The 24,281-nt window shown below is 39.8% G+C and overlaps 2 protein-coding genes across 4 annotated transcripts in view; one reads left to right on the forward strand and one right to left on the reverse strand.

Moving 5' to 3' along the window:
• ndrg1 (N-myc downstream regulated 1) overlaps positions 1–3,508 on the forward strand; it is an 88,894-nt gene extending 85,386 nt beyond the window's left edge. For all 3 annotated transcript variants that reach the window (XM_062980014.1, XM_062980015.1, XM_008108184.3), the window contains exons 14-16: positions 594–629; positions 1,252–1,303; positions 1,817–3,508. In XM_062980014.1, coding sequence (XP_062836084.1) covers positions 594–629; positions 1,252–1,303; positions 1,817–2,052 — 324 coding nt within the window. In that variant the 3' untranslated portion in view covers positions 2,053–3,508. The remainder of the gene's footprint in view (positions 1–593; positions 630–1,251; positions 1,304–1,816) is intronic.
• A 6,213-nt stretch (positions 3,509–9,721) lies between these two features.
• Positions 9,722–24,281, reverse strand: part of ccn4 (cellular communication network factor 4) — a 28,398-nt gene continuing 13,838 nt past the window's right edge. The window contains exons 2-5 of the mRNA XM_008108181.3: positions 16,814–17,114; positions 13,743–14,000; positions 12,360–12,553; positions 9,722–10,141 (exon numbers count right to left, since the gene is read on the reverse strand). Of these exons, the coding sequence (XP_008106388.1) occupies positions 9,842–10,141; positions 12,360–12,553; positions 13,743–14,000; positions 16,814–17,114 (1,053 nt within the window). The 3' untranslated portion in view covers positions 9,722–9,841. The remainder of the gene's footprint in view (positions 10,142–12,359; positions 12,554–13,742; positions 14,001–16,813; positions 17,115–24,281) is intronic.

A 24,281-nucleotide genomic window follows, 5' to 3' on the forward strand; every position in this document is an offset into this window, starting at 1 on the left:
CAGATGTTTATTGCCCAGTATTGAAATCATGTTTTTCTTATTAGAGATTGAAACAATTTTTTTTTAAAAAAAAATAGCCAGAAAGCATGTTTTTGAGTGCTGAGAAATGTTGATGAGAAAAATTGTGGACTGATAGAATTTTCGTAGCCCAAGACTTGTCTTGTACAAAATTCATACTCAGTTTTTTTCCTGCAGGAAATAGCGTTTTCTGATCAGGAAACTTTTTTTTCTGTGAAAACTATGTGATAAATGTGTACAAAATAAGTCTTGAATTGAAGTAGACTTCCAAACCTGCATGCTTGTGGAAGGAAATGGCTAAAATTATTCACTGCTTCCCTCAAAAAGAAAACCAGTGAAGGATTACATCCCTGTTGCTTTTGTGAGACATACTTTTTCACATTAGAAGACATGGGTATGAAGCACAAGCAATATGAGAAAGTAAGCTCATTACATGTCAGCAAAATGCCTGTTCAGTAGTACATAATATGTAACAAAATAAGAATTCTTTAACGAGTAGCTATTACACTAAAAAAGACCCTCTTGTGTCCATTTTAACCTGAATTCCCCCCCCCCCCTTTTTTTAAAAAAAATAGATGGCTGACTGTGGTGGTCTTCCCCAAGTTTCTCAGGTAAGCTTTGAGTAAAAATATCACTGGGAGACTCCATTTTATCTGTTATGGAATGTATTGGGGGAAGATATCTAACAGAGAACGCACTCTATATATTTTAACTGAAGTCCAGTATGGATGGTTTGAATCTGGATATTAACAGGTTGTCATTTTAGCTCCTTTCTCCCATAACAGAATATCAACTTATATCAAGTGCAGTAATGAACCATTATTAGGGGCCTATGATTGGTGGAAGGCACTGTATGGTGTTTCCCATTGGCCATACTTATGGGAACATTTTAAGAGATGAAACTCAAAACATCAGGAAAGCGAGATGTTCCTCACTGGTTATAAAGTCTTTCAACCTTTTATGACCAGATTTTTCTTCATGGAAATGTGGAGTGGGATAATGAAGGTTGGTTGAGAACTTGAGTCCTTACCAGTACAGCCCAGTGCATATCACTTTTATTGGCTCCTTCTGCTGATTGCATTGATTTTTCTAAAGAGTAAGGGCTCTGGCACATGCTAAATTGAGAGAGCAAGTTGTGGTCCTCCAGTTGTTGCTTGGTTGTCTTTCTCCTCATCCCAAGCTTGCACAGCCAATAGTTTCATTCTCTTCAAATGCTGTATCTTCTTTTTACAGCCTGCAAAACTTGCTGAAGCTTTCAAATACTTTATCCAAGGAATGGGTTACAGTAAGTATATCTTGTTTGAAAACAATACTTGCTTTGTTGTCATTTTGTTGACATGCTAAATGAGATTGTTATTGGCCAAAGTTGCAAAAGATTGAAACATTAAGTTCTTCCCTCTGGAATTTATATTAGATAAACACGTTCATGAGTAAATTACGTATCAATATGGTATTAAAAATAGATACTATTGAAAAGGAAACTACTGTCTATATAGATTCATAGTAGATTCGGTTGAAGAGTTGATGCTCCTCCTTCTCAGCTTGAGAAACAGCGTCCCTTATTACATGCTTGTGGAGGGTGCCAGAATTGAACAAAGCTTACACCTTTATGTTTGCCAGCAAGAGGATCTTTCTCCTTATCTAGATAACCTTGTTGACCTTGAACATTTCTATAATTGTAGGTTTTTCTTTTCTGTGTTGCATACTTGGGTCATGAGCAACCTAATTTACATTCTTTTATTTGAATGGCTTCTGAGTTAATGTCATAGAGTGCATGGTTTTGTTTTGTTTTTCACAGTGCCTTCTGCCAGCATGACCAGACTAATGAGATCCCGCACAGCATCCGGCTCTAGCATTTCTTCCCTTGATGCTGGCAGGACCAGATCCCACACTGGCGAGGGATCCCGAAGCAGATCCCACACTGGAGAGGCTGTTCGGAATCGATCTCACACAGATACGCACATTGAGCTCACTCCCAATTCTGCAAACAACAACAAGCAGTCAAGCCCCAAGTCAATGGAAGTTTCATGTTAGATTGGCTTGAGTTGGAAGCAAGATGTAACCGCCACCCACTGTGTATCATAATATTTAACCTAAAATGTTTTCTGTAACACATGGCATTGTCCCTCACCCAGAGTTCAACAGGGACCAATAAAGCAGACATCTCAATTGCTCTGTTCCCCTAACAGAGATTTGCTGCTATTTTTTCCTCCAACTAAATCTAGATTGCTATTACACACATCCAGTGGTAAAGCTAACAGCATTTGTAGACAAAATTGACACCAAAACTGCCTGAGGTCCTGCTAAGAAACAAATTTTTTGAAGCAGAACATAAACCTCCTTCCTTTATTCTTACAGTTTATGAAAATGGTCCCATATGACTTGAAAAGTTTGTTTTATGGAGAAAGGCACAATGGAAGACTTCTTAGAGAAAGCCTCAGGTTGAAGCTGGAATTACTAACATATGTACATATTAATCACATGGTAACATGTGTCTGGCCTTGTGAGTAGTGTTTGAGGCCTATTTTTCCTACACGAATATGTAATAATTACAATAGGGAACTTGGTGCAACTTTTGGGCAAGCAAATTTTCAGCCTTTATGTCATATTACCTATGATTTAGTTGCAGTCTTTTCCCCCTTTAGAACTTAATTTGCTTACCCAAGTACAGTAAATGTTCAAAACCTTCTGAAAGGAATGTTAGAGTTTGGTTTTGGGGTTTGTGTCTCAAAAAACATTAGGAGACAACAAAGCCTAGTTGGCATAGTTGCACTACTTAGGGCAATTGCAGGTGGTGTTGGGAAGCCCTCCATTTTTACCACAAGTTGTTTAATTTCTTTTTCTTTGCTTGCTTGAGGCTTTTTGGCAGTTGTACAAACGTTGGGTTCTCCAGTCCCAACTTCAGCAATAATTTGTTGTAGAAGTGTGGAAATGTTATATAATGATTATCCTGTAGAGTCAACTGCCACATGGTTCAGTCTCTTAAAAATTCAGGCTTAGAACGGGTGCTTTATAAATGTATCTCGTCATGTTAATGGGGTTGAGAGATGCAAGGCTGAAATGGAGAATTCGTTGAATGGTTGTAAATGTAGAGATGTGTTGATTCTGCAACTTAACGCTCTCCTCCCCACATTTGGGAAATTGGGTAACTCAGCAGATTTCAAACATAGATGGGAACAATAGTTTATACAGATTATCTTTTTCTCACTGGCTTCCAGTTTGCTATATCACAGTTCTTAATATAGCTAATGAATGTTGGATATCAAGCATTCAAAACATCTCGACATCTTGAATAGCTTGGGTAGTACAAGGGAGCTAATTTTTAGTCTAGGTTTAAGCACCTCTTTTAAGAATGACAACGAGTTATACTGGGCGCTTTATAAGGAGGAACAGCAGACTGTCATTGAGAGGCTAAACTTGTCTATTGGGAAAAGTTTTTATTAATGAATTATTTGTATTTATTTGAAAAATATATAAATTTGTAACTTTGCAGCAGTTTGCAATCTGTTTTGTGTCTTGAGTGCAATAGGTTTTTTTGGGGATGAAGAGTTTGGTTACTGTTATTTATTCAATATGAGTTTATGACATCTGATGAGAATTCATACAAACAGAATCAGATCTGAAGTTGAAAATACACTTCACTATTCATGGGAGAAGTTGAAACTCCTGTAACTGGCAACGTGCAACATTTCAGATCAATATAGTTGGATATTTGTCAGTGAGAAATTAATAGAGAAAAAGACAACTTTGTCCAAGCCAGAAGAACATTTTCCAGTAAAACTAGGAGGAGGCAATATCACTCCTATGAAATTCCGAAAGAGTATGATCTAGGAAGAACACACACACACACACATATAGTGGAGCTGATTTTTGGATCTATTGAGGGCTGAAAACACATGGAGCGTAAAGAAAGTTGTCCTGCAGTTTCCATTTTGAGACTTCTCCACTACATAGTATACTGTGGAATCTGGAGTCACTAGACTTTCTAGTGACACCTCATTGCTAAACTGCAAATCCCAGGACTCCATGAGATGCAGCCATGGAAATTAAAGTGGAATCCACAGTGCTGTTAATTATACAGTGTGAAAAAGGCTCCTCGATGTTCGTCCTGTCTCCTGGCTTACATTTTGCTCCCTGAAAAACATAAACCCAACCTTGTACTATATCCAGCTAGAACAGATGAACTGACTCAATTGTCTGAATTGAAAACTAAGACATAAATCCCACGGAATTCATTGGTCTGCTTTACTTGGGATTTAGGCCATGCATTCCATTCTCAGGATGGCACGGGGAAATCAGTCAAATGGGTTAATCCCCACAATGCTAACCAACCAAGCAGGAATCAGCATTTTTTTTAATTTATATTTGTTTGGACTCCTCTACTTTCCCATCAGTTTTTCCATTCCTGCCCTGCCAATGTGTGGAATTTCCCTTCCTGTTAGTTTGTTTTATTTTTAAAAAATTAGGCAAAGTACAGCATTTATGGAAAGGAAATATAGAGACGAAAGAGAGCAGAAAGCACTTAAATAAGGCAGAATCCATTCTTTCTGATCAATGAAAATCAAATCAGAGAACATGGCGAAACGCAGATAACCACTGCACAGGTAGTCTCAGAATCAGAACAGGGCTCACCGTAGTTACTAAAGATTATCCAAACTTCAAGTAAGAGTGACTTTAAAGTGTTGAATCAGAGCTCTGGAGGAAACCATGCAGAGGAAAGTGAGTGCAGAAATGTGAAACCAAAAGTACAGAAGAAGATATAAGAAGGCGGGGGAGAGGGGGTTAATAGGGATAAGACTTTTAAGCTCTCAGAAGCTGGAGAAAAAGCAACACTGCAGCAGTAACACTGCATCTGAGGGAGTTGTTTCCAGCTGTCATACTGAAAACCAGGATTGTAGGTCAGGCAGAAAGGCTACACCAACACCTCCGCAGTGAGGGCATGGTCAGTTCATCAAATGTTGGCATTACTAGCGGTGTGCGAAAGCCAGAGTGCTCTTCTAACCGTGTATTAATTTATTTTCCCACAAATCCATATGCTGCTATATCTTCCCCAACATACTCATGAATCGGCCTAGAAATTATAATAAAAAATCACCCCCAAAACCTTGATTGACATAACCACAAGTCAAAGTGTACCTTAACTCTTATAAAAATGGAACCATTCCTTTCTCTGTGTAGAGTGGCAAAAAGCAAGAGCTTAGTTCATCCTGAGAAAACCTAAAAGAAGAATCAAGCAGTGGTGGCCATGAGTGGGTCCCCCCACCCACTCCCAAGGTGCTATTGGCGCTTTCCCCTCTTAAAAGAATGACCCTTATTCATGGATCCTATCAAAATCCAAAGTTTTGTAACTTTTAAGTAACTTTCTAGTAATGGTGATCAAATGTTGATACATGGTAATGCATTTGGAAGATTAAAGCCCAGGAGTATCAGTACACAAGGCTACTTATCAAATATGAATTTTAATAAACTTCACAAGAGAAACGGATTCTAAAGATCATGAAAGAAATAGTTCATTGGGAAAAAGCAGAATTTGAGGTAGTACTGAACAGTTACAATGGAAATGTCTAATAAGAAAATAAAAGCTTGTACAGATGCAGACTTTAAATAATATATGTAGATCTAAAATGTGTGCAAAATAAATATACATAAAGTATATGGAAGGTTTATATTATGAGATGCGTGGGGAAGACTGGCAGAATTCAAGAATGGAGGAGGCAATATTCCTTGAATAACACACTTCCTTAAAAGAAGGTGATTAAAATGTGGAGTGTTCCAGCGGGCTGTTTACATCAGGATCATTTAAGAGCAGATATTTTGGGCCTTCAACTCCCAGAAGTCTAACAGCTGGTAAACTGGCCGGGATTTCTGGGAGTTGTAGACCAAAACGCCTGGGGACCCACAGGTTGAGAACCACTGCTTTAAGAGGAATAGTGAGAACTTCAGGGCCATTTTCTTTAGGTGTTGTCTGATCATGAGGGTCTCCTTCCAGGTTGATGGTCATGTACAGTTTAGCAGATTGTCATAAATGCTAAACTAACTAGAAATACTGAATAAATAAGAAGTGGACAAAGTGGAGCTTTCTGGATGTCGGATTTCAACTGACTGTGTTCCTCATGATGGACTATGTTAGCTTTGGCTGTCCAGTATCTGGAGAACCACATTTTCTTCATTCTTACATTGAGAATCTCTCTGTGCCGAGAGGCATTTTAGAGAAAAGAAATCAAGATTTCACACAGCTATGTATTAGGTGCATTGCATTGGAAGTACTCAACTGGGAAAAAATCAACTATGGCATTGGACCTTAATGGGTGTCATGGGGAGAACCCGTGAATTTAATAGCAGCATATTGTGGTCAAGTCTCCTGGGTTTCAGGTATGTTTCAGCACTATTTAGAAATGCCAAGGATTGAATTTAATAAAACTATGGTTTCTTTTACCTTCCGCCTCAGGAGATTGCAATAAGAAATTGAAACCAGCCTAGCTATAGCATTGGAGGTTCCTCTGGAGAAATACACAGAGCACATGCATGGATGAATTAACACTTCTCAACTTACCTTCTCATCTCTTCCCAAAAATCATTCTTGAAGGAAGCAATAAATAATTTTGGCTATTTTGTTTCTGCCCTTTGAAAAAGGTTTTTGAAAACTGTACAGCTTTCTATTACTATGCAGAAAATACCGTAGTTACAGACTTATTCTGCAGAAAATTCACATGTGCTTGAAGAGGCATTTATTCTGTGCAGAAATTTTCTGTACAGGCCACCAGAATAAGTCAGAAATTGGGGGGAGTCTCATCTGTCCAGTATTCTTATCAAGCTTTCCCGATACTGAAGAAACGCCTTAAAAACATTTTTGAATATTCTCTAATGTTTTTCCACTTCTACTATGGAGAAAAGATTATATTTTGTGGTAGTGGAGAATGTGTCAACCAATATATGTTGCAAACATTTCTTAGAACTGTGCTTTTCCTGGTAGCTACCAAGAGTAGAAACAATACAGGAACAGGCCAGTAGCTTGAGTCACTTCTCAAACATGGTGTTTGCTTTGAAAACAAGCACAAGGCTATTTCTGAGCCTTGTCCCAGAAGTGGATCAGTCCTACCCAGGAGGGACCTGGGTCTGGCTGGTGGCATAAGCTGCTTAACTTTTAAGACAGGCAGGAAGCCATGAATCCTTCTTGCAACAACCCTGCTCTCACCTGCTCTTGTGAAAAGAACTTGGCTGGATTGTGCAAAGGATAATGTCAGTCCGTGGTTGGAAGATTCAAATCTGGCACCAATCTAATCCTATTCCTTTTGGTGCCGAAGAGGCGAGCCTGCTCAGGTAGTAAAAAGCCTAGCAGAAGTATATAACTGGAGAAAGTCACATGGAGCAGGAAAAGGGCACTAGAAAGAACAAGCAAACAGGGAAGCAAAGCCTGTAAGAGGTCCCTTTTTATGTTTACTAAGTGGATTTAATTTGAGAAGTGTAAATGATACTTCAAATATGGTACAATATGGCCCCATGACCAAGGGACCAATATGTGCAGTTTCACCTACCCATGTACAACAAAATTTGTCTTCTCTGGGAATTTTCGAGCATCTCCATGCAAGTCTCTTATATGCTTCTTCTGGAGGTCACTATAGAGTTACCATGGGGAACAAGGAAAATTCCTTGAAAGAATTTCTCTTTAGGAATTTTCTGAATCTTCCGGGGAGACTCTATGATAGAAGTCCGTAAGTTCAGCAGGATTTGCTATTGTCCATGGTTTCCTGTTCCAAGTTTAGGAGTGTATCTATAATGTTAACTAAGCTAGGAGGATATATGCACATTTTGGAAAATTCAGTCTTTGATGACTACAATCCTTGTCCCTGAAAAGAAGTTTAAATCTTTTCTCTGTGTCGGCCTCCCAATGACCCTCTGCGAGGCTATTTGCTCTCAGGCTTATGTTGCTGTAAATAGCATCTCATTAACACCCTCTCCCTCCCGCACCACCATAAAAAGCCATTTTAATCAGGTCAGTGGTGTGGCAAAAAAGGCTAGCCCCACACGTCACAACCACACATCTAATCCTGGTCCTCATTAAGTCATCTGTGTAGTTAAATATTAAATGCTACTGTATATGCAACATAAGCATGCATCTTAGCCTAGAACTCAAAGTGACAGAAAAGGAATCACTATTGATCACTCCCCAACTCTTGTGTGCCATAATCAACTGTTGCCATTTTTTCCTTTAAAATAATCATCACTATTTGCAGTCTTCAAGAGATGAATGCTCTTCTTATGAAGCTATAACAGTAGCACTCACTGGGATGGGGAATAAAATGGAAAATAAGGAATCCTGAGCAATCCTTTGTAAAATTTGTTGAGGACCTCTTTTGTTCAGAAGTAACAACCAGTAAATCCACACCACATAATGAAAGTACTTTGCTATCACTTTGACTGCTATGGCTCCGTGCTATGAAATCCTTTAATCATAATTTCATGAATAATTAAAATTTTCTGCCATAAAGCTTGATTGTAATAGTTTAGAGAAATTGATTAAAGCAGCAATTCCCAAATTTTGGTCCTCCAGGTGTTTTGGACTTCGACTCCCAGAAACTCTAGCTGATTTGGCCAACAGTTAGGAATTCTGGGAGCTGACATCTAAAATATGTGGAGAACCAAAGTTTAGGAATCTCTGGGTTGAAGAGTTTTGGATTTCTCTTTAAACAAGATATTAGAAGAGTCCAGGGAACAAAGCCATGGCAGCAAAAGTGCAAGAATTACTACAATACACAGGCATTGTAACAGAATGCTGGCTGGGCAGAGGACATTCCCTATTCATCTGGTCCTGAAAGTCACTATTGTGAATGGGCACGTGACCTTGGCATATGCAGTATTCAGCAAGCAACTCCAAGACAAAGTCTTCTTTCAGAATTCTTCACTCCAGAGAATGCACCCAAGGTGAAATGGTACAAGCTGGACTGGAAATTCAAAAAAATGCCATAGAAGACTGTTATTGAGTAAAGTTGGGGGGAAATGCCGCCTCTGGAGTGAGGTTAGAGACAAACCTGCACCCTTTTTTTGGTCTTGATGACTCCTGGATCATTACAGCAGTTTGATACTGCTATTGAGTCTTGGGATTTGTAGTTTGGTGGGGCACCAGCACTCTTTGGCAGAGAAGCTTAAAAACCTTGCAAAACCAAAAATCCCATAATACCAAAGCATTGAGTCATGGCAGTTAAAGTGAGGTCAAGCCACATTAATGCTAGAGTGCAGATGCACCCTTGGAGTAGAATTGATTTACACACTGGGGATGTAGACCTAACTATTTTGTGTCTCCCCGGTATGTGCTATGCATGGAAATTCATCCCTATAAATTGGCTTACACAAGAAGGTTCTGCTAATCCAGTGGTGCCTTCCAGGTCAGTGGGAGTAATGAGTCTACTCCAGACCTTAGTTTTAAGCTTAAAGGAGCTATCCAGATGTTGGATCTTATTATCAAATGGATACCTCTATCTGGAAAGCACCTTTAAAATGTGTACTAAAATTTGGAGCAAATTCCAATGACCTGTAATCTGTGTTTGCAAATACATCTGATTTATGTGAACTGGTGCAATGAATGTAGAATTGCAAAAAGTTATGGAATGGACTAAAAGCAGCTTAGATTAAGTTGATTCTTCACCCACTCAGCTTTTTAAAAAAATCAAACCAAGAAGCCCCAAATAGCAACTTTCTCACTGGATGAATGAAAAGATTCTGATTTATTTCTGATCCTCTGTAAAATCAGAGTAATAATATATAGGATCTGGGCGGTTGGTCCATTTCTCCCACCCCTTTCCATGCTTTCCAGCATTCAGCCGACTCAATTGGCGATTTCCGAATAATCGTGATAATGAGCCAAATCGGCAAAGATGTCATTGGGATTTTTGCAGCTGAGGTTGCAAAAGCAGGCATTGATCCACATGGTTTTCCTGATGAATCCAGTCCCGTCTGGACACTGAAAGTTCACTTCAATGGTCTTGGATTTGTACGGAGTGCAGCAGCGATTGTCTGTGCAGACGCCACAGTATTTGGGCCGGTAGGTGGTCTCACTGGTGCAGCCGGAGAGCGTATAGTTCATTGGCTCATCCCTCCTGTACACTGCCAAACATTTCTTCCCAGGCTATAGAGAAACATTCAAACAACACATCAGTAACTCAGTCTTACTGATCAACGGCATTCTTCTTTTCAGTAAGGTAAAAGGAGCACAACTTGTCTCAGAATGCTAAACTGAACATGGACAGAGCCAGCTGACGGAGTCACAGATCCACTCTGTTTTAACCTCAACTCTAAAGGTTCTGTTTAAGATGTTGAATGTATTTGGGAATGACTAGGCTAAGCCTGGAGCCCCTGGTGATGCAGTGGGTTAAACCTCTGAGCTGCTGAACTTGCTGACCAAAAGATCGGCAATTTGAATCCAGGGAGCGGGGTGAGCTCCTGCTGTTAGCCCCAGCTTCTGCCAACCTAGCAGTTCAAAAACATGCAAATATGAGTAGACCAATAGGTACCCTTCCCGCAGGAAGGTAATGGTGCTTCATGCAGTCATGCCGGCCACATGACCTCCGAGGTGTCTATGGATAACACCAGCTCTTCGGCCTAGAAATGGAGATGAGCACCAACCCCCAGAGTAGACTTAATGTCTACTCTTAACCTTTACCTTTACTAGGCTAAGACTAAATACTCTAAAGCAGAGTTTCTCAAACTCTGCTCCTCCAGATGTTTTGGACTTCAATTCCCACAATTCCTGACAGCTGGTAAGCTGGCTGGGATTTCTGGGAGCCAAAGTCCAAAACATTTAGTGGAGCATACTTTGCGAACCCCTGCTATAAAGGCACCAGATCCTGTCTGATATTAGAAGCTAAGCAGGGAATACCCTGGTTTGTACATAGAAGGGAGACTGCCAACCAGCACATGCTGTAGGCTATATAGCCATCTCTTTGTTTGCTCAGAGACCCCATGAAAGTGGGAAATGGAAATTAAAATTTCAGGTTTTTGTAACCTGAGAGAATTCTCCTCACGGAATCTGTAGATTTTCCAACATGACTCTGAAGTTGACTTCCATGGGAAGTCCTTAAGGATTGCTCTGTAGGATCTAGGGATTCCTAGACAGACTATTTGTAATCAAATCAGTGAATAATCAAATTTGCAAACCTCTGCATATCCCTTGCCTAAGAGAACCCTGTGAAATTCATGGGGTCACTGTAAATTGACAGGTGTGATTTCAAAATACATAAAGAGAGCTGCAGCACTTTGGAGAACTCTTTAAGTTAGGACTAGAACTGAAAACTGATTAATGGCTCCAGATACAGAAGACCATAGCTCCCACTGAGCATGGACACTTGAATGCAAACAATTCTGTTAAATTATGTAATGTTTTTTCTTTGCTGTCTTTCTGCCTCACAGACCCACACATGGAAGGTTCAGAAGCTGAATATCTTTTTCTGGGAACTCTGACTTTCTATCCACATTTTTTCCCTGTTCCCAAGAGACAGACTATTCATGCCACCATCCCATGCTGAACCACCAAAACTAGACGACCATCAAAGCCTATGGAAAAAAACAGTTCCATTGCAGAGCATGGAATTAATTCATGAAAAATTAAGTTGTTCTCCATAATTTATTATAATGTTATACGAACTTGAAAAGCCCTTATTTAGTCATTCTAATATCACTGTTAATAGTTCCAGTAACCATTAACATTATGTGTTTTAATGCCTTACTTTGAAAGTAATTGGGAAGTAGACATTTTAAATCATTTTAATTGGTGAAAGGGAAAGTGACATGCTACTATCAGGTTATTAATGTAATGCGCACTCAGTGATGAATGCTACGAAATTCATTAACACATTTGTTGATGATTTAATTTGTTAGCATGAATCATTTCGTGAACATTGTAAAATAAATGTGTAATTTTATTAACACTAACATAGTTGTAAATTAAGCGATATTGCTAATTCTTGGATGTATTTATGAATTAACTAATTAATAAATAAATTAATGAATTTAATTTATTCACTTGCAACTCTGCCCCATCACTAGTGTTGGAAGAATTCAGCAATAAGTTACATTTTTATTTATGGAGTTGAGAAGGGTAGAACTGTATTACCCACTCATGACTAGTCAGTCGGGTAATAAATCTGTTCTTTTAGTCTGAACTCTAAGGAATCTGTTTTGGGTTTTAGTCCAAATATCAAAAGAGGAATATGCAGAGTGCTAGGTCTATTTGTAAAATTGAGTTCATTAAATTGGGGAAGTACTTTAAGTTTCACCGCCCACTCACATGGAATCTACCAGTTTCCAAAAGTGGGATCAGGTCCTCCGATGCAGCCCTGAATCCGTACCTTAATGTGCTTGATAATGTCCTCCTCACACGGCCTCAGGTTGCAGAGCCGGCTCTCCTTCATCAAACGGCACTGGTCATTGTCATTCGAGATTCTTGTAGAGATGCCCATCCCACAGGTCTTTGAGCAGGGACTCCAGAAAGAGGTGTGAAGGATGCAGTTTTTCTGCCAGGTCTCAATTTCACCTTCATAAACTATAAGTCAGATGATAAAGAGAATTCAGTGCCATCCTCAAGGAGGAACTTGCACTTTGGCTGGCAAACCCCATTTTGGAGAAACGAGGTACAGTCGTCCCTCTACATTTACAGTTTTGATAGTCAAGAATTTGATTATTTGTGAATGTCATTAAAATGAATATTTCAATAACATTTACAAAAGATTAAATCTCTCAGTCTTCCAAAGCGACTCTATGCTCAAATTCTTCTGGTTATGCTGGAGGATCTAGTGATTTTCAGATAGAACATCTGAACAAAATTATAATCTCCACAATCATCAAAAAAGAGAGTTGTGATGGGTTTAGTCCAACATACACCATCATAATTCACCAACAGGATGCGCGATATAATGTGGAATCAGTCAGGGCCGTAGCCAGAAAAAATTTTCAGGAGGGGTTTTGAAAATTTCGGGGGAGGGGGGTTTGAACCCCTAGCACACGCCTCCCCCCGCTACAAACCTGTCAATATCTGCTTGAGATAGTGCCTGGAGGGACTCTTAATGTTTTGCTAAGACTTAGCATGGGGATTTGGTTAACCAGTTAAAATTCACGAGTAAACCAGGTTTTTTTAATAACCTGAAAATTTTCGGGGGGGGGGGTGAACCCCTAAACTCCCCCCCCCCTCACTACAGGCCTGGAATCAGTGTAGGTGTCCCACATTTTTCAACATCTCACTTTTCACCAACCCATTCTTTCAACCACTCTAAATTACTACCCAGTATTGTATATTCAAAACATGGTCTACTCTTTTGATTGTGGGTCATATTGTTGAGTTCCAATTATGTGTAATTTCAAAGGATCAAAAGAGCAGTTTGCAGCTTACTCTAGGACAAGGGGAAAGCAAGAAGTCTCCAGTGGCAGTATTGCTTTAGTTGTTGTTAAAGAAAACACAGAAATTACTTAGAACTCTATTTCCATGCAATCCAGCCTGAAACCTTCATTCTTCTCTCAACTCTCAGGCTGGTGTCCTATCACTTCTGGTGGCTTCCACATTCATCAGATAGTGATCTGTTCAGAGCTTTAGTCTGAACCTTAAACAATTTATCCAAGGTGTAACTTGGATAGCTGCTTCAAAGTTTAGGACAAAACCAAGAGTAGGTTTTCTACCCCAGTTTATACAAGAGACGCCCTGTAGTTGTTACTTCCCATTGCATCCTTCCCTCCCATACCTGCCGAGGAGATATGGCGTGGGGAAGTCTTCCTAATTTTCTTGGAGTAGTCACAGACCCACTGTTCACAGCACTGGCCTGTCATCTTGATCTGCCGAGGGTTTGGGCACCAGACGAGGGGTGGCTTGGAGTCTGTACACAGCGGGGTACAGCCCACGGCTCCATTGATGCAGGTGCAGTTATATTTGCAATTGGGCTGGAAGGATTCTCCATTCTTGTACCTGATGCCATTGAGGAGACAGCCTACACCCACCATTTCTACAAGAAGAAAGAGGAAAAGGTATAAGTAGAATGCATAGGAAAAGGCACAAACACCTGTCTGACTTTCAATGGAAGTTCGATCTGTATGCATTGCCACTTAATTAGGGCCAGGCCAAAGAAACCTTACTTTCAATCAGTGGTTCTCAACCTGGCATCTCCAGATGTTTTTGATTTTCAACTCCCAGAAATCCTAACTGCTGGTAAACTGGGTGGGATTTCTAGGAGTTGTAGGCCAAAAGCATCTGGGGACCCCAGGTTGAGAACCACTGCTTTAAATAATTGAGCAATATGACAAACATCAGTGAAGCTTGGGAACAATTTTCTCTAGAAGTCAGAAACATGGGCAAATATAGTTGGCCCTCCGTATCCACATAATTTATATTCATGGATTTAACCCTCCACAGCTTGAATTTTCTAAAAGAAAACCAAGAAGCCAACATTAATTTTACTATGCCATTGTATATAATGAGATGCAAACATCCATATATTTTGGTGTTCACAAAGTGTCCTGGAATCAAACTCCAGCAGATATTGAGGACCCAATGTAAAAATTGTTAAAAAGTAATTGAAGTGGCCACATACAGTAGAGTCTCACTTATCCAACATAAACGGGCCGGCAGAATGTTGGATAAGCGAATATGTTGGATAATAAGGAGGCATTAAGGAAAAGCCTATTAAACATCAAATTAGGTTATGATTTTACAAATGAAGCACCAACACATCATGTTAGACAACAAATTTGACAGAAAAAGTAGTTCAATACGCAGTAATGCTATGCAGTAATTACTGTATTTACGAATTTAGTACCAAAATATCACAATATATTGAAAACATTGACTACAAAAATGCGTTGGATAATCCAGAACGTTGGATAAGTGAGACTCTACTGTAATAGCATCACTCAGTAGTTGAGGAAATTCTGTTTAGAAATTAGTAGAGATTGCATAACTGGAATTTCCAAATAGTACCAAAAGCATTTCCACATATAATATGTTACAGTAGTGTTGTGATGACTCATGGGCCATGTAGTCCCGTTCCTAGTGCTGTGGTGAATGATGAAGAGGAAAACTTGGGTTTTCCACCATTTCAGCCAGAAAAGGAACTATCCCAGCCAGAAATTGAGCCTTTGCACCTGCAGGAGGCTTGTCTTCCAGAAATCTGCCAAACAAGCCCTGAGTCGAGTTCTCCCCCTTTTTCGCGCCGTAATTATTATCTCCAGCAAAAAGGAGTGCAACAAGCTAATCGCAGGAGTTTGAGAATTGCAGCAAAGCATTCAGATGATTAAGCCTGCTGCCATGAGAAATTTTAGGGAGTCATACATCTGGACACAGAGATTGACTTTCGTTTCTGATTCCCCAGAGAAGTGTTCTCTGGTGGGAAAACGAGGCCTATTTAGGTTCCTTGCTCCCGAAGGAATCTTGCGGAGTCAATTCGTCAGCTACCGGAGCAGCGTGTGTGGACAGCTACTCCTGTTTTCAAGCCTTTGTTCCTGTTCCAAGCCTTCGTTCTCAGCCTTGTTTTCTCCCCGGATCTTGCCTTGTTTTCCGGACCTCGCCAAGTAATTACCACGGATCTTGTTCTTGCTCCTCGTTTCCTTGTTGCCTTGAATCAAGCTTTGTGTGCCAAGAATCAAGTTATTTCCTAGCCTTGCTCAAGTTCATGGACTAAAGGACCTTGTCATCTCCCCTCACTTGCTTGGCAAGTGAGTGTTTCGGTTATTGGATTACAACTTTGGACCTTAATATTTCATATTGGACATTGCTTTTTTGGACTAATTTTGACCTTTCCTGAAAGGTCTACTTCTGGACTATTTCCTATACTTGTTTATATTAACTTTATATATTTCCTTAATAAAGATATTAGATAGATTCTGGCCTCTGTGTATGGTTATTGGTGCTCTGCAGCCTGGGTCGTGACAAGTGTAGTCCACAATAGATTACTATAGCCAAGCTCCTCCTGTCCAAAGAAGGCTCATCATAGCATGTATATCAACCTTATTGGGGAAGATCTGAAAATTAAAATAAATATCAGAAAGAGTCGGAAAAGATACCTGTCTGAAAGCTAAAGAACCACAGCTAGACAGTATACACGACAAGCAAGCAACTTGTGATCCCCCAGGTCTTGTTTGGCTATAACACCAATCAGTCATAGTAATTGATGTCGGTGGTGAGCAGTCAGATTTTTAATCTGAACTTGAGTAAAATGATCCTATTTTAGTCATAGGAATCAGCAACATCAATAGTACCTATACAATTTGGACTAGAATCAGAAGATTTATTTGCCAGTGAGATAGATACCAACAGCCCATGAGCCACATATGACTTCTGGATCTCACTTCTGTGGATCTTGATACTCCCATGAAAAGCTCCTATAAAAATAGGCTTAGTATCATTTTCAGGTGCTTTTGCCTCAAAATCAATCAAGAACGCTTCCCCAAAGCACATTAATACATGAAATGCCCATATCCCGACCGCCTGACCCCCAACATCATAAGTTGCAAATACCTAGAGAGATAAAGTGAAACCTGCAAATGTGAAGAATCAACTGTACTTAAGATTTTCCTGTGTAGCTACTCTCAGAGTGGTGATAGCATGTGATGTCATTTTTAAGGGGACAATAGAAGAAAATGGAGGTGTTTAAGCTTATTACCATAGGGCTACAAACCATAGGAAAGGTCTGAAGGATGGAATCAGTCCCTGGCCTCTATACAGTGGCCCTTCAAGAGACAAAGGGGCATTTAAAGTATGGTCAGAGAGGTGAAGGTTACCAATGCTCTGTATCTAATGCAAAAATATAGATGCATCACTTACGTGCACACACTCCTATTTCGTACCTAGGTCTGTCTCTGCTGTAGTCACAGTACAGGCCCCTGTGGACATCACAGATGTCCGCCTCGGTGCAGTTCTCCCCAATCTGCTTGGCACACATTTTGCAGCACTCGCAACCATCAGTGAGCAGGCTGGTCCCAGCTGGGCACACGGGAGGTGTCTTTGGGCACTCGCATGGCCACTTACAGTACTGTGTCCGCGTGTAAACTTCCGTCACAGAAGAAGAGGTGGCGGATGGGGACATGGTGGTAGTGCTGATGGTGGTAGAGTTCTGGGACAAGGCCTGGAAAAGAAAGAAAAATATATCTGAAGCCATCAAAAGGTTTTGAAAGCATACAGTAATTCAGGATCACATAAGCAGTACTGTACAATAAAGTCTCCACTTGTACAGGAGTTAAGGGACACAGGGCCTCCACTAAAATACAATAACCCCAAATGAAAAATACTACTTTTTAAAACTTATCAGAACATCTCTCTAGGAATTTCTAACATTCAGGACTGGAAGTTGATCACAGAATTGTGCTGAACTACCTACAAATAGAGGTCCTAGAGAAAACATACAGTAGAGTCTCGCTTATTCAACGTAAGCAGGCCAGAAGAACGTTGGATAAGCAAATATGTTGGATAATAAGGAGAGTTTAAGGAAAAGCCTATGAAACATCAAATTAGGTTATGATTTTACAAATTAAGCACCAAAACATCTTGTTATACAACAAATTTGACAGAAAAAGTAGTTCAATAGACAATAATGCTATGTAGTAATTACTGTATTTACAAATTTAGCACCAAAATATCACAATGTATTAAAAACATTGACTACAAAAATGCGTTGGATAATCCAGAACATTGGATAAGCAAGTGTTGGATAAGTGAGACTCTACTGTATTACAGTAGAGTCTCACTTATCCAAGTAAGTAAAGTAAGTAACTTTATTTTTCTATCCCGCCACCATCTCCCGGCTGGGACTCGGGGCGGCTCACACGGGACAACATTCGCTTATCCAATGTTCTGGACTATCCAATACAGTTTGCCTCCTGCTCCGATCCACAACTTTTTCTCTAGGTGGCAAGGATTGAACTTTTTATGGATTTAATTTCCAACAATGTTATTGTACATTCATTTTATGCAATTCTAACTTTATTTGTAGTCAATTTGTTAGTAGCCATTTTTTAAGACAATTTTTCAATATATTGTGATGGTGCTAAATTCATGCAATTACTGCATAAAGTATGTTGAGCTTTATTTTCTGTCGATTTGTGTTAAACCTGATGTTTTTGGAGCTTAATTTGTAAAATCATAATGTAATTTGATGTTTAATAGGCTTTTCCTTAATCCCTCCTTATTTATCCAACATTTTTGCTTATCCAACGTTCTGCTGGCCCATTAATGTTGGATAAGTGAGACTCTACTTTAGCTAAATCTGTGAATAATCGAATCTGCAAAAGTAAAATCTGCAAACATGAAACTTGCTGTTGATGTTGGCTTCAAGTCATTTTTAAGGCTTTGTTTTGCCCTTCATTTCTCTTGACATTACCTCCTGCTTCTTTGTCCCACAGCTACAGAGAGATGTGGAGCCATAGAATCATAGAGCTGGAAGAAACCACGAGTGTAATCTAGTCCAATCTCTGGCCATTTTACTCTATCAAGTCCAGTATTTATTTTCATATAGGTTCCATTTATGGCCTGCTGTGGACATGCACACATCTGGCCTTACAAACAAATGGCTCACTTCCCCATTCTGCAACCATGATTTCCTACTATTCCATTGGCAGAAGTGTTGTGTACATGCATTCAGTCTAGAGTTAATTGATGCCTTCCCTACTCATGGAGAGATGAATCTGCTCTGAGTTTTAGTGTGAGTTTTAAATGAGTTATTCAAGGAGTGAAACCAATTTGAATTCAGCACTTTGGATAGCATGCTGAAAGTTCAGAGAGAAATGTGTAGTGCATTCACCTCCCTACTGACCTGGAAAATATTTGTTGCCATTGATTTTTTTTGAAGATAATCAATTACACACAGCATTGTAGGTCATGTACTGTCATATTCCTAGGGCTCTTTCTGTTTCCATACAGCCCTGAGTCCAAGGGTAGGTCAATCCAAAGTTTAGTCAGAATCACTGGGAACCTCCACAAACAGAGTCACACCTATGCTCTGCCAAGTGTACTAATGGGTTAGTAAATGGTCACTTCTAAGGATGGAAAAAAGATGCTCTGGGGAAAGGATATCTGTCATGTTGGAGGGAAATGAAAAGGGAGAGTCTGAATGTGTACGCTAGGAGTCATATTTCAGTCTGTTTGAAGCATCAAGGAAAAGAGTCACCTCATCAAAGTTTCCGCATCAAAAAGCACCTTGTCCAAGTTTCCAGACACCCAAGAATAAAGGCTGTGACCATTTTGAGCTCGATAGAAAAAACTTAAATGTATATGTTCTCATACAGATTTAAATGTGTATATTCATAAGACAGTATGCTAGTATTGCTGAGTATTTTCTTTACAGTCCCAGCTGTTATTTATTAACAGTATTTATATTCCGCCCTTCTCACCCCGAAGGGGACTCAGGGCGTATCACATTGTACACATATAAGGCAAACATTCAATGCTATATGACATAGAACAGATACAGAGACAGATGCAGAGGCAATTTAAACCTTCTCCAGCTTCCAGTTTCCTGAGGGTATGCTTGATTCCGGCCACAGGGGAGCAGCTGCTTCATCATCCACTGCGACGGCAACTTCCTCATTCCAATGGTGACTGGATGATTTTTATGGTGTCGTAAATTAGCCTCCCTACATATAAGTGGTACCTAAATTTCCTACTTGATAGATACAACTATCTTTCAGGTTGCTTAGGTCAGCAATGAGCAGGGGCTATATTTTATTTTTAATTGTCGGGTGCTCACCCCGACACAGGCTGGCCTCGAACTCATGACCTCTTGGTCAGAGTGATTTATTGCAGCTGGCTGCTAACCAGCCTGCGCCACAGCCCGGCCCCTATAATATTACCAGCCTGCGCCCCACCCCTACTATAATAAGATAGTACCCAGTTGGGACTGTAAAGAAAATACTTAGCAATACTAGCATACTGTCTTATGAATATACACATTTAAATCTGTATGAGAACATATACATTTAAGTTTTTTCTATCGATACCATTTTTGTAGCATTTTGATATAGATATCTGTGCCTTATCAACCATTTTGAGCTCCACATTACTTTTATTTATTTATTTACAGTATTTATATTCTGCCCTTCTCACCCCGAAGGGGACTCAGGGCAGATCACATTATATACATATAGGGCAAACATTCAATGCACATATACACATAGATCCGAGACAGACACAAACACAAACTCAGAGGCAATTTAACCTTCTCCTGAGGGGATTCTGGCCACAGGGGGGAGCAGCTGCTTCATCATCCAGTGTGATGGTACTTCCTCATTCCACGTCGTAAATTAGTTAAATTTGCCTCCCCACTTTATAAGTGGTACCTTTTTTCCTACTTGATAGATGTAACTATCTTTTGGGTTGCTAGGTCAGCAACGAGCAGGGGCTATTTTTTATTTTTTAATTGACGGGTGCTCACCCCACCACGGGCTGGCCTCGAACTCATGACCTCGCGGTCAGAGTGATTTATTGCAGCAGGCTGCTCACCAGCCTGCGCCACAGCCCGGCCCCACTTTCTATACAAAGTTACTTTCTTATACTCTTCCTACATTTTATGGAATGTGCAGTTCAATTTCTTTAATTTTTTTAAATATTATTTCCACCTCTAACCATGGCGTGAACTCCATGGCAGTGTCTCGGGATCATAGAATCACAGAATCTTAAAGTTGGAGGAGACTTCAAGGGCCATCCAGTCCAACTCCATTCTGCCAAACAGAAGAAGACAATCAAAGCACTCCCAACAGATGGCATTGCTGTACATGTAATTTCTCCTGCATCAACGACCAAGAAACATATATAGAGAGAAAATGGTCCCAGATAGCCTTTCCTCTGAAGGAACCAAAGACGCTAAGGTGGTTCTGGAAGAGGGTGACCAAGAGTAAGGTCATTTGATTTGATTTGGCTAATCTTGCCCCCTGGGGATTCTTCATCTCTCATGCTGAAGGGTGGGAAATGCCGCAATTGCTTGCTACTGGATAAATTGTTCTAACCGCCTATGTCTCAGGTCATCAGCCTCTTTGCAAGGACTCAGTCCATGGCCTGACCAGTTTCAGCTGCTTATTCCTCTGAGTAGCTTACTCTTGACCCACAATGATTGGCTGCTTCCCAGAGAACAAACTTCCCATACTTGCTATGAAGAAGTGAGATATCTCCCCTAAATTAGGAATAGAAAGAGCATTCATTGAATTGCTTCCCCTGCCAAAGTAAAATTAGGAAGAATAACACAGTGCTGGTAATTCTGTACAGGTTTTTCTTTTTTGGTGCACATCCTGAAATGTTTTGGAGAAGATTATTATGTTTACATGAAAAGAGTGTTCTCATGCAAACAAACCCACTTTGGTTGCAAAAGGCACTATCCCCAGATAGCCATGTGTCATCTGTTTTGTGCAAATTGTCTGATATTGTATAGGAAAATACAGGAAAATGGTTTCCATGATAATGTGTTTTTTTTTCCACCAAATCCCCCAACACTTTCACCCACAAAACATATTATTGCTTCTGTAAACCTGCATTTTTTTTAATTCAAAGCAAAAAGGTCACTAATTTGCATAAAGAAAACAAAAAAACTTTCTGGAAAGCATCTTTTCCCTGGAAAAGAAAACAACAATAACAACCCTAAATAATTTCCCAGAAGGCCATATGACTTTTTGGAAAACATTTTTTGTTCATTTTTTTTGTGCCAAGCTTAACAGAAAATAATTACAGACATGGATTTCTTGAAACACTGATAATTTTTTTTGCATGGAAAATTAATGTTTGCAGAAAACACACTTGTTGCACACATGACAATACATATGTGTATTTATTAGAGAATAATTCCCCAAAGCAATGAACAGGTAAGAACTATTTGTTTTATTTTCCTTTAACAAGAAAAATTGCAGAAATTATTCACCTTCCCATAAAATAGGAAAGAGCCTAGTGATTGCATCCCTACTCAAAGCAATAGTTTTCTCCTTCCTATGTAGAGCAGGGATGGGCAGATTGGGGTCCATGGAGATCCCTAAAGAATTCCAACATCTCCCCACTTCTTTCAAAATGTTTAGCATAATTTTCAGGCAAATACTTGCCTAAACGATATGAAAATCTGGGGAAGAATCCCACTTTCCCACTACAGAAAAGGAGCCCTGGGTGGTGCAATGGGTTAAACCTTTGTGTCAACAGGATTGCTGACTTAATGGTTGGGTTGCTGACCTGAAGGCTGCCAGTTCAAATCTAGGTAGAGTGTGGATGAGCTCCCTCTGTCAGCTCTAGCTCCACACAGGGACATGAGAGAAGCCTCCCATAAGATGGTAAAATATCAAAACATCAGGGCTCTTGATGACTGAGGCTCATAGAAGTCGCTCAGTCATAAAATGGCTGTAAGTCAAGTTACTTTGACATAAATGTAGTCAGCCCTCCACATTTGTGGTTTTGACTTTTGCAGATTTAATTATTTGAGAATTTGATTCATATGTTGTCTTTAGGAATGTATAGGTCCTCCAATCCAACTGAATGGTCATCTTCTCCGAGAATCACACTGGAATTCTGTGGTGAATAACTGGCCGGAGTTCACTGTAGTGTAGACTCATGTTGGGGGACCCAGAGAAGCCTAGAAATGTGTTATCTCAGGAAACCACACCAACACCACCATTTTAAAAAATTTACACACACCCAGGGTTGTTGTGTGTTTTCCAGGCTGTATAACCATGTTCCAGAAGCATTCTCTCCTGACGTTTCGCCCACATCTATGGCAGGCATCCTCAGAGGTTGTGAAATACCTCACAACCTCTGAGGATGTCAACCATAGATGTGGGCAAAACGTCAGGAGAGAATGCTTCTGGAACATGACTATACAGCCTGGAAAACGCACAACAACTCTGTGATTCCATCCATGAAAGTCTTCAACAACACATTACACACACCCCTTACATGGAGGTCCTGCTTTAAGCCTTCTTTCTGATCAATGAAGAAAAAGATTAAATATACTGTAGTCACTGAGAGAGTCAATATCACGCATTTGAAAACATCCCAATTTGGCTCTAGTGGATGCTCAAATAATGGTTGACTTATGCGACTGAGAACAAGTTAAGTTGAGAATCTTCCTCCCTTTGGAGCTTTGGATTGGAGAATAAGGCTTTCATTTTTACTTTAGAATAAATCCCAGTCATACACCACATTCAAACATAGATAAATGGGTTCATCTAACCAAAATTAGAACTAAGCTGGTGTGGCTTGATCATGATTTGTTGCAGCCAACTTTGATTAGAGCACATAATGGTTGAAGTTTGCACATAATGTGGAACAGCAGTTTGCTTGAAAATGAAAGTAGAAGCCTTTGTTCTTCTTTCTTCTCAGGGGAGATAGAAGTAAAGTGAGTCTTGGAAGCTTTGGGACCATCTTGCTCTGTTCCCCAAAATCTACACCATGGTTTAGGGAACAGAAATAGAGACCTCGTGGCCTTTTAGATGTTGCCAAATGCTTGTGTCCTATCATTTCCAGGCTAGCATTGCCAATGATTTAAAAAATGTATTTGGGAGAACATCTTAACCCAAATTTTGTGGAAATAATCTTCAGGAAAAACCTTTGCTGGCCAATGCATACAGAATTTCTGTGCTGATTTTCAATATGCTAAACTGCAGAAGAAAAGGAAAGTAAGGGCAACTGACGGCTGTAACCAAACAGCAATCCTTCCATCAGGTTGCAGAATAAGACAGAAGAAAAGCAAAACATCACCTCCCTTAAGAAAACAGCCACATTGTGTGGCTTCCTGAACAATGTGTACTCCATCTTTTCCTCTTATGAGCCATGTTTTCCAGTTTCTTAGCCTAACAAATGTGGATGCATGTATCAATTTGCTTCCTCCTACTTTCAAATTCCTTTGCATCTTCTTTCTCACCAGTTTATAAAGAAATGTATACATTCTGCAAAATATTTAGGGGGAAAAAGTGAACCAAAAACAATTTTCACCATCTGCAAGCGCGGGGGCAAAGATTATCTCCATATTTATCCTTGTAAAATGTTCTTGGGGACCGTTATCAATGAAAATCAGAGAAAAATGCTTTCCATAAATATTATTCTATAGAAAGTAGATCCATGATAAACTATGTTCGGCAACAAACTCATTTCTCTTTTCTCATGGCTCCATCTAGTGGTACATTAATTTTCTAAACTCTCAGTTCTGTTCCATTTGCAATACATGATAACAGTCTTCGTTCTGCATACAGAACAATCAAAATCAAAACCTGATAGGCAGCAAAACACTACCCCCCCCCCACACCAAAAGCAGACTGCACCCAAAGCTAATTTT

This window comes from Anolis carolinensis, chromosome 4 (genome assembly GCF_035594765.1).
Source record: "Anolis carolinensis isolate JA03-04 chromosome 4, rAnoCar3.1.pri, whole genome shotgun sequence".
NCBI lineage: Eukaryota > Metazoa > Chordata > Lepidosauria > Squamata > Dactyloidae > Anolis > Anolis carolinensis.